The sequence below is a fragment of the Lytechinus pictus genome, chromosome 13, assembly GCF_037042905.1.
Source record: "Lytechinus pictus isolate F3 Inbred chromosome 13, Lp3.0, whole genome shotgun sequence".
Classification (NCBI taxonomy): domain Eukaryota; kingdom Metazoa; phylum Echinodermata; class Echinoidea; order Temnopleuroida; family Toxopneustidae; genus Lytechinus; species Lytechinus pictus.
The window spans coordinates 19,862,676-19,874,302 of record NC_087257.1 but is presented as its reverse complement, the minus strand read 5'-3'; the positions used below and the strand labels follow the sequence as shown (position 1 = coordinate 19,874,302).

At 35.3% G+C, this 11,627-nt stretch overlaps 1 protein-coding gene across 2 annotated transcripts; it reads left to right on the top strand.

The window, feature by feature from the left end:
- Window positions 1-570: 570 nt before the first annotated feature.
- LOC129275115 (POU domain, class 6, transcription factor 2-like) lies at window positions 571-11,419 on the top strand. 2 transcript variants are annotated; one of them, XM_054911898.2, is made up of 8 exons: window positions 571-673; window positions 1,599-1,811; window positions 3,736-3,985; window positions 4,572-4,707; window positions 5,217-5,335; window positions 6,272-6,496; window positions 8,070-8,241; window positions 9,425-11,419. In XM_054911898.2, exons 1-8 carry the CDS (start codon window positions 629-631, stop codon window positions 9,834-9,836), a joined length of 1,572 nt encoding a protein of 523 aa, XP_054767873.2. In that variant the 5' UTR covers window positions 571-628; the 3' UTR covers window positions 9,837-11,419. The 2 variants fall into 2 exon arrangements, with proteins under 2 accessions (XP_054767873.2, XP_054767872.2); XM_054911897.2 differs by having other exon boundaries at window positions 6,272-6,502.
- Window positions 11,420-11,627: the final 208 nt, after the last annotated feature.

Below are 11,627 nucleotides of genomic sequence, written 5' to 3'. Positions count from 1 at the left end.
TCTATTTTTATCAATTTTTCCTGGTCTTTTGGTAGTAATATGATTAGGTACAGAATGAATCCCCTGGGAGGTATTTTTTCCAAGAAAGAGGAGAGAAATTTTTCTTGTAATTTTTTCATTCTTTTGTCTCATTCTGGGTCTATGCAAATGACATATTACAAGTATTTTAATCGATTGATGTATGACTTATGTCATTTTATATATATATATATATATCCTTGTGTGATTCTTTTGTGATAAAACATGATTTGTACAAGTATTTTGGACAAAAACACATATTATTATAATTGTTATTATTATTGTTGTTGTTATTATTATCATTATTATTATTATTGTCATTATTTTTATTATTATCATTATCATCATCATCATCATCATCATTATCATTAATATTATGTTTATTATTACTGTTACTACTTTTACTTTTACTGCGCTTTTCCCATCAGACCCAAAGCGCTTATCCATATTTGGACTGTCTGATTTTGTTCTTTTTTTGTTTTTTACCTGAATACAAACCGAATATGTCCCAATCATACCTATCTTTACATTACATTTATTGTTTTTAGGTGGATCACAAGTGAGTAGTCAAGCAGTAGGAAGTCAATCCCAACACCAAACACAGCTATTAATGAGCCCTTCTCTTCAGGGTGCACAGCCTATTCTTGCCAACCAGGTAAAGCATACAGATAATTCATCTCATCTTTCTTGCTTGGATTGTATAATATGGACCTAAAGGACAAGTCCACCCCAACAAAAAGTTGATTTGAATAAAAAGAGAAAAATCTAACAAGCATAACACTGAAAATTTCATCAAAATCAGATGTAAAATAGGAAAGTTATGACATTTTAAACTTTCGCTTAATTTCACAAAACAGCTATATGCACATCCAGGACGGTATGCAAATGAGGAGACTGATGACGTCATCCACTCACAATTTCTTTTGTATTTTATTATATGAAATATGAAATATTCTAATTTTCTCCTCATTGTCAAGTGAAACAACAATTAATTCCTCCCTGAACATGTGGAATTAACATTGTTTGATACAATATGGTTCAGTCAAGTTGGTCCTTATTGTTGAATCTGTAAAAAATGAAATATTGTATAATTCAAACAATAAAAAACAAAAGAAATAGTGAGTGAGGGACATCGTCGACTGTTTCATTTGCATTTCACTGATTTGTACATATCACTGTTTTGTGAAAAATAAGCGAAACTCTAAAATATCATAACTTTCTTATTTTTACATCCGATTTTGAAGAATTTTTCAGCGTTATACTTGTTTGATGTTTCTCTATCTATTCAAATCAACATTTCTCTGGGGTGGACTTGACCTTTAAAGGTAAATTAATGTAGCTGCAGTATACATTTTATACTGCTTATATTTCAAATGCCAATCTGTAAATTTGTATCTGATTTTCATTTTTTATACATTTATGTTTGAATGAAAAAAAAATTGAATTAAAGTGAAAACTGAATTTGACAGCTCTCCTAATCTACATCTGAAGCTACTCTTGCCATATGGACAATGAATGTATGTTTCATGTAATACAAATTTCATATTTTCATTCAAAATGATCTGTGTTTGTCCATCCAGCTATCTGGTGCCCAGCAGTTGTTGACCATCCCGTCGAACGGCGGTCAGCAGCAGATTTTGACCCTTCCGATCACCAACGCTGCAGGTCAGCAGCAGATCCTCACCATTCCTGTCACGTTAGCCCAAGGAGCTGGAGGGATCCAGTTCCTTATACCCACAGGAACAGGTGGTCAGTTCTTAGCGTCACCCAACCTTGGAGCCATGCCCTCACAGGTACTGTAGTCTAGCATAAACTGTAGAGTAGCCTGTCATGTGACACTTGTTGGAATGCTCCCCAGGGAGTGGAGATAGTAAATACATTATCCTGCCAATCCAGGAGCCATGCCCTCGCAGTACAATAGTCTAACATCTTCATAGAGTAGCCTGTTTTACATATATGTATATGGTTTCCTGTCACTTAACACTTGTTGGAATGCTCCCCAGGGAGCGGAGACAGTACTTACATTATGTGCCATCAAATCCAGGTGCCATATTCTGAACATTGTCTTTCCTCTCGTATTTTATCTTTTCTCAGAGATATGACAAAATCGGTATTCTGGTGGATGTCAGAAGCGGATCTAGAGGGGGGGTTGGGGGGGTTGCAACCCCCCCCAAAAAAAAAAAAAATCCGGGGACCATTTTTTAAAATCTTATCTTTTTTTTTAAACTTGTAATTTTATTTTATTCTATTTTTATGTATTTATTTCATTTATTATTATTATTATTATTATTATTATTATTATTATTATTTCTTTTTGGGGGAGGGGGGGGGGGGTTGGGCGAACAAATGTCAAAAATTTTCCCTACTGTGGGAGGGGGGACACCCCCCTCCCACACCCTCCCCCCTCGCTCGCTCCGCTCGCTTGGACTCGGTGGCTACGCTCCCTCGCATACCACCCCAACCCCCCCCTTTATAAAAAGCTGGATCCGCCCCTGGATGTCATAACTTTTGTCACAAAAATTGTCATAAATTTTGTCTCTTCTCTTTACCGCGCATCAAAAATATGCGGCTTTAAATGCGCGTTTAATCCTTTTATACAAGCAAAAGATATGACAAAAGTTATGACAGGGGGTAGCAGTCATAATTTTTGTCATATCTTTTAGTACCAAATATCCCGATACCCCGTCGACTAAATGTCAAGCAAATAATGATATTATTCAGATTAGATTGTGGTATTAGTTTCACTCATCATCCATAAATATTTTCGAAATTATTTTTTCATGCTACAATTAGTTAGGCCCTACATATTTATTCCTCCTTTTGTTCTCTGTTTTTCTTCTTTTTCTACTTCTCCTCTAAAATCCTTCAAAGCTCCCTGTCTCTCTTTGTAATTAAGCGCATCAATATACGCGTAGTTGCGCGATGCCAGCAACTGTTTTGGGGATACGCCCTACCTGCCACGGGGCCTTCAAATGGGAACTAACGATGATCTTGATTGGTTTGCTTCCAAAAAGATGGGCGGGAACTTTGAGAGATATGACAGGGAAAAGACAATGTTCAGAATACCGATTTGTGACAATCATAGCGGTGTCACATCTCGGAGAAAAATGACAAAATTTATGACAAAAGTTATGACAGTGTTCCAGAATACCACCCCAGGAGCCATGGCCTCATAGGTACTGTAGTGTAGCATATTCATATAGTAGCATGTCTTACGTATGGTTTCCTGTCACTTGACACTTGTTAGAATGTGCTCCCCAGGAAGTGGAGACATGCATGCATTATGTAACTTCATACCATGCAGGATCCAATGACCGGGGTAGTAGTATATTTCAAAAGTAAAAGTTTAGAGACTTTATTTGATTCATTAGGCGCTTTATAAAAAGCAGAATATTATTATCATTATTCTAATATGAAACTTGAAGAGGAGGAGTAGGATGATAATGATGAAGATGATATGGAGGATGATTATGATGGAGATTATGATGATGGTGATGATGATGGTGATAATGATGATGATAATGATGATTATGATGTTGATGATGATGATGGTGATGATGATGATGATGATGATGACGATGATGATGATGATGATGATGATGGTGATAATGATGATAATCATAAGGATGATGATGAGGATGATGGTGATGATGATAAAGATGACAATGATTTAGATGATCATAACGATGATTTCATTGCTTCATCATCTTCTCCCAGGTTTTGCCATCAACTCTTGCTGCCATCCCCAGCATAACAAGTAACACCAATGTTGTCTCCTCAGCTGCACACTATGCGAAAACCAGTCAGATGACCTCAGCTACCACGCCCCTTCCTCCAGTATCGGTACTCACTGGTCAGACGGGGTTAGGGACGCTCCCCTTACCTCAGGTTTTAATGGGGGCGGGGGCGCAGGTGCTGTCGGTGTCAGCACCCAGCAGTTCAACAACACATACACACCCTAAGACAAGTAGGTGACCCATTCCTTTGCTTAAACAGAATTATGATGGTGCATTGAGAATTGAAGTCATTCATCATATAACTATCAAAAGGTCAATTGTAATCTTCTTGCCAAAAGAAAAGTAATTATGCAGAATATAGTGTCAGTGGACCCTATTAACGACTGATCCAAATGTAGTTTGCATTCAGTCAACTTCAATGTTCAATGGTAAATGTTGATTTTGGAAATGATTTAAAGTGCAGCTGGTTGCTTGACAATTCAGTACATAACAGCACAAAAATATTTAATACTTTAGCATATTCTGAATCATTTTGTTGTAGTGGAGGGGAATTTGAGGGGAATGTGATTTTTATTAAATAATGTATTGTTTGTGGTTTACTCACTAAGTGTATAATAAAACTACAACAGACTTGATTGATTAATTATGAAAAAAGTAACTTCATCATTTAGTTGCCTTTGGTTCAAAACTAAGTGAAATTGCTTTAATTACCATACCCTCTTTTCGAAAAAGCATTTCATGGTATCTGGAATTTGGATAACACACATTGATTATCATTTCAATTTTGTTTTTTTCATTTATTTGTTGAAAAAACAGTCAGTACAACAGCAGTTCCTAGCCTAGTGACAACTCAGAATAGTCAAGCCCTACCTTCCCTTGCAACGGTAACGCAAGGACTAATGCGTACATCAGCGAATCAACTCAGCTTATCGGCACATGGAGCCACAACACAGTAAGATGTTTGATTTGATCTCTATTCATTTCTTTTTATTAAATTTTTTCAGGTTGTGGAACATTACACATTAGAAGACTTATTTTAGAAGCAGTAATCAATATTTATCAATATATGTTTTACTGAATCTATGTTAGCTTCCGATGCTACATGTATTATATTGACCCATCATTTTGATGGCATTTAGAAATAGTTGGAGTATTCCATTTAATCAGTATTTCTTTTTATTATGAAGTAATTTAACTCTTAATAAATTATGCCAATACATAATAGTGAACTTTGTACATTCTCTACATAATTTATGTTGTTCAAGGAAAGTAGGCTATATTTATCATATTATTTTTCTAATAATCCGAGGCAATAGTACTTTTAACTCTTCAAATATTTGTTAAAATTTTTTTTAATCTTAAATTTTTGTGCTTAGCTGATAATATGCAGTGCTTAGAAAGATTGTATTAAGCACTTTATAAATGTTGCATATTATTCTTAATTTTGTTGTTGCTGTGTAGGTCTGTGCTTGTTTCACAATCATCTACCACCACCTCAAACCAGACCTCTTCCCTCTTGGCATCTCATAAACTGAGTAATGCTTCAAGTGCCACTGCACTATCACTTCATGGACTGGCAGGTAAAAATGAGAGGGGAAAAGAGACTTAGGTGGTGTTGAAAGAAAATATTTGCAATCAATTGCGAATATTCTGTTGCAATTTTACAATTGATACATCAATTTTAGCTGTAGAAAATCAGAATACACTCCTTGTTTCAAGAAGCAGATTAACAATCAATCACAAATTTGCAATTAATTGCAAGAAATATAATTGATCGAGACTTGCAATTGATCGCAAGTTTCTTGCAACACCCCATAAGAGAGAGAGAGAGGGGGAGAGGAGGGGGTATAAGGAATGGAAGTTAAAAAGTAGATCTCCAGCTTCGACGTCACTTTGGTGCTAGCCATCTGATTTATTTTTTATATTTGTTTTAATAAATGAACTTAAATTTGGATTGAAGGATTACTAGGTTTAGATACTGTTGAAGAATATTGGATGTCCAGAGAAGAATAGTTTGTGGAATATTATTACCTATACGAAGCATATTAGCAGCTAAATAGATGTCATATTTCACATGCTACTTTCAATCCGAGACCAAAGCGTAAACATTTGCCATGTTGCCCTCTTCCGGATAGTCCCATTGGAATACTGTACAAAAACCGAGGGCATTAACATTTGCCATATTCCTGCCAGTGTGCATGCTTGCACAGTAGGAGCCACTTTTGTATGCTAATGTCAATAGTTTTGTCAGTAGCTTAATTCTTCCAAGCCATGCCATCTATTATGAAAGGCGTCAATGAAGATATACCTGTAGGGTGCTTTTTTGACAGACAATTATCTTTATGTATTCATTGGTACCTGTAATATTTTTCTTTTCTTCTGTAATTTGCCCTCAAGTGCCTTGAGCATCTAATTCAGATGGAAATTGCGCTATATAGATCCTATGCATTATTATTATTAATGACTTACTGTAATCCAGTCCATTGTACAAATATTTAATCCTTATTCCTATTCAGGTCTAAATGCTGCCCAAGGCACGGTAATCTCCCATATAGCAGCGGCCCAGGGATCCCAGAGCAGTGTAACTCAGATACTTCCTAGTCAGCTCGTTAGAAGCTCCGTGGTGTCCAGTCAAGCAAGTCACGTTACCCAGGTCCCTCCCGGCCATCAGGTTGTCGTTTCCACGACGACGGCGACGAGCGCTGGCAACCATGTATCGACAGGAGGGCTGTCGAGTCCAGGTAGAGGTACTATCTTGGAAGAGGCTCCGTATTGGGAGGGCGCTTTGTTTTTTCGAAAAATCACGCAAATATTCAAAATTTGTGGCAAGAGATGATGAACAATTGATTTTAATTTCCAAAATGTTACAAAGGTGGCAAGCTTATTTTGTCTCTTCACTTACTTGCAAAATCATTGAAGAGACTTTTAATAGTTTAATTTCATTGAAAACATTAGTATCAATTTTTTCTGATATGTTTGCTGTGATTTAATACACCTACTATGTTTGCACCCGTCTGTCGCTCTCTGCCTCTAATTTAAATCACAACTTTAAAAGAAAATCAATACTTTTATTTGGCGTACAAATTTTGACCCAGTGGTCTACCGATTTGTCATGTTTTGAATTTAAAAGCTAGACCCGAATATACTTTTAACAAGAATTTCCCTGCATGGCCTGTCTCACTAGTGCTGAATCTAACTTTAATTACCAAAGAATACTAATATGTTAGGTGTGATCCATATAACATGCCTAACTCTCTTTACATACCACCCAATGTGACTCTAGAAATTAATCACTATTAATTGTATCATTTTTGTCTGTTTCATTATCAAATGCCCTGTTAGTTGGTTTCACACTGACAGAGTTCTTGCTAATTAAATCCTGGTATTATTGGATCAAGTTAACACCTAACTGAAGCCCCTCCCCAATTACCCATATTGCACCTTGATTCGCGGAGCCTCGTTCAATGTTTGTTTGTGTATGTGTTTAATTGTTTGCATGCTATTTGTGTTGCTTTGGTAGTTTATCAGTAATGCTATAAAGAGATATATGACACTAAATATGAGAAAACCTCAAGTCCATTTTTTTTTTCCTCAGGTAAATATGTTGTTAAATGTATGGATATTTTAATGCAACAATCCTATCTAGGCTGCTGTAATTTTTCCATTTACCAGACTAATTGTGATCACCCATTAGGAAAAAAATGCTTCAGGCATTCTTTTAACAAATATAGGCCTAGGAATGTGATTTATTTGGTGTTGGGGTTCAAAACTTGTGGTTATTGCATATTGGGGTCATAAGCTCAAAGCTCAGAGTATCACAGTATTTTTTATGGGGAGATGATCGAGATTCATTTGTACTTTTTCACTGTTGTTGCAAAAATGATTTTTGAATAGTTGATTAAATTCTACTAGTTAGATGGTAAATAGAGTTCTACTAGTTAAATGGTTAATTGGATTCTAAAAGTTGAATAATGAATGGAATTCAACTAGTTGAATGGCAAATAGAATTTTATTAGTTGAATGTTAAATGTAATTCTAGTTGAATGGTTAATGGAATTCTTCTAGTTGAATGGTTGATAGAATTCTACAAGTTGAATGGTTAAATGTAACTCAACTAGTTGAGTGGTAAATGGAATTCGACTAGTCGAATGGTTAAATGGATTTGGCTTGTTGAATGGTTAAAAATATTCTACTAGTTGAATGGTTAATAAAATCCCACTCTTGTTGACTAGAAAATAAAGTTCTACTACTTGAGTGGTAAAATGAGGACATTATTTGTTTTATTTCTATTCCTTGCATGCTCTCTCTTCTCAGTGAGTAACATGGGTAATGCTGCTGAAGTGGACGGAATCAACCTGGAAGAAATCAAGGAGTTTGCCAAAGCTTTCAAGATCAGAAGATTATCTCTTGGTTTAACGCAAACACAGGTTGGGCAAGCCCTTAGCCAGTCAGAAGGACCAGCTTACAGTCAATCAGCTATTTGTAGGTGAGGAATGTATCCAAAGCACTCCGGGGATTAAAGGGAAATGCACCCCAAATATAAAGTTGTTTTAAAGAAATAAAGGAAAGAATATAAAAAAGATGTGTGATATTGTGCACATAATCATACATGCTATTCGATTATTTTGTTTATTTTATAAAGGTGTAATCACTAGACCTATTGAGATTCCAATTTGTCTGCATATATGGTGTCATAGTAATGAGGGGTAAGACCAAATTCTCCAATTACTCCAATCGCAAGAACAAAGAAAATCAACACTTGTATTTCTATCTGATTGCATATAGGTTTTAAAATGTTGACATCACATCAATGAATTCATTCAATTTCTCTTATCTTGCTTACATAGGCTGAAAAAACGTGACATGTGAAAGAATTCATTAATTTCTCCCATCTGATTGCATCTAGGTTTTAAAAAAAATGGACGTCATTCCAAAGAATGCATTCATTTCTCTCATCTGATTGCATAGGCTTGAAAAACTTGACACCACACCAAAGGATCCATTGATTTATCTCATCTGATTGCATAGGTTTTGAAAAACCTGACATTGCACCATAAATTTCATATTTGTTTCTCTCATCTTCTTATTTAAGTTTGAAACACTTGAAATCACACCAAAGAATTCCTTTACTTCTAATTGCATGGGTTTGAAAAACTTGACGTTACACCAAAGAATTTATTAATTTCATCTGATTGCATTGGTTTGAAAAAAAAATGACATTACATCAAAGAATTCATTCATTTCTCTTATCATATTGCATGGGAATGAAAGTGACATCAAATTAAACATTCATTTAGTTCTCTTTGATTGCATAGGTTTAAAGACTTGACTGATATCACATAAAAAATCCATTCATTTCTCTCATCTAATTGCATAAGTTTGAAAAACTTTGCATAACATCTAATATTTCATTAATTTGTCTCAACTGATTGCATAGGATTCAGAAACTTGACATCACACCAAAGAAATCATTCATTTCTCTCATCTGATTGCCTAGATTTGAAAACCTGACACCACACCAATGAATCCTCATAACTCTAATCTGATTGAATATAGGTTTTAAAACCCTAACATTCCACCAATAATTCCTTTGTCTCATCTGCTTGCATAGGCTTGAAAAACTTGACATTACTCAAAAGATATCATTCATTTTCTCATCTCTTTAACAGATTTGAAAAGCTTGATATCACACCAAAGAGCGCTCAGAAGATAAAACCAGTTTTAGAGAGGTGGATGGCCGAAGCCGAGGAGAGGCACAAAAACGGTCTGAATCAACTCACAGACTTCATTGGTAGCGAACCCGTTAAAAAGCGCAAACGACGGACATCCTTTACGCCTCAGGCTCTGGAATACCTCAGTAGGCACTTCGAGAAGAACACGCATCCAACCGGTGCCGAAATGACAGCCCTCGCCCAGGAGCTTAACTACGATAGGGAGGTCATCAGGGTGTGGTTCTGCAACAAACGACAAGCTCTGAAAAACACAATCAAGAAACTGAAAGCCGCCGAAGCTACCATGAATAATAACTCTGAGGAGGTGGAGAGGTCGACGGTTGTTGTAGAGAGTCCTGATCATGTGTAATGACCCTCTGAAAGGGAAACTACAGGGAAGACAATCATGGTATTCTTAAGACTCTGGGAGATATTTCAGATTGGATGCTGTTGAACAGACGTAGAAACATATAGATGGGGCAATGATGAACCCAAGTATGAAGAGTCGTGAAGCTGGATGGAATGTGACCAAAGAAAAACTGAAAATAGAGCTGTGCTCATATACGAACCTGAGACCAGATTGACGACTGGTTCTAGATGAATGAGTTCTCACATAATATTTTATTTTATTTCCTCACTTTCTACATTCTTTTTATTTTTTTAAACCGTGGATCAAGAGTGCATCTATTCAGAAATCATTTGGATAAAATGAAAGCTGATGATAATCAAGTAATTGAGTCCTATATTCTGGAATTCTTTATTTCCAGCTGTGATTACTGTTATTGTTTGCAGACAAGTGCTGCCATGAAATTTGGAATTGTGACTTTGAATATAAATTGATTTCATCAGTATCAACTTGCTGTCACAACTAATCTAGAACCTTACTTTTGAATGTATGAATTCATCAAATATTTTTTTTGTTCAAGAAGGACCAAAAAGTGTATGATGTGAAATTTCAGGTTTGTGTGGACGTCATATTACTCAGATGGGAACTGAATGATGCATCGACAGATTATAAAATGAGATTGTTTTTAAGATTGTTACGATATGCTGCTTGTATGACAGCGATTGCTATCGAATGCTGGTTAATAATTGTCTTTTTTTTTTGTACATCCACCGTAGGACCAATGTTTCACACTGGAGTAGTGAAACCTTGTAACTTTTTATTTTTTAAATATATATGGTTCTATTGTGAGTGCTTAGTTTTTGTAATATTTTCCACTGGCTTGGAAAGTTGTAGATGAGCAATGTTTGCTTCAACATGTATAGATGTGGTGCTTTGAATGAGAAAAAAAAATTATGTAAAATATTACTGGCTTATTTATTGTCCTTTAAAAAAAAAAGAAAATAGTGAACAAAATTGTGTTGATAAACCAACTCTTTATGCTACTACTGTTTGTACCCTGTAGAAAAGATTTTATTTGTTTGTAATTTGTGCAATGGGCGTTATTTAGCCAAGCTTTTTCCTTGAAAGATATTTTGGACATGAAAATCTTAAACTTATAATTCTGTTTCTGAAATAGGGCAGAGAAGGATCATTAATGTGGGTACACTGTAGTTCTTGTTGAAGATCTTAATGTTATACTGCATCTTTATCTTCCATCGGTCCTCATCATAGTGATTTTGCCATCTAAGTATTAGCTCACACATTAACTTTTATATGTGTTTTGTAAGTTTAATTATGAGTATGTAGTCAAGAACACTGCACAGGAAGCTGTAGCTGGGACTACATTAATGGGCATTTTACATGTGATAGGATAATTATCATGGCATGAATACTGTTTGGCTGTTTGATCTCAAAAGAAGAGCTCTGTTTAGGGGAAAGGCTTTACTATTGGAACTGAAATATAGTGATTATGAATCACTCAAATAATGTTTGTAATTGTGTTTTTTTTTCTCCAAATGTCATAAATGATTTGAATCAGTCCTATATGATTGTGGTATGATGAACTCAAAATATGTCACTTTCGTTTTATGTACTTAATACATAAGTATGTTTATACACTATGTTCTTAATTCATTTGTGTGTTTTTGTACCCTTTTCCCCCAGTTTTCCTTTCTACATTTAATTCCTGTAATACCTTGCATTTGTATAGGCATTTTTCCATCCTATATTTCTCTTTTTGTAAGTTTATTCAAAGTGATTTGTACTTTGGTGTAC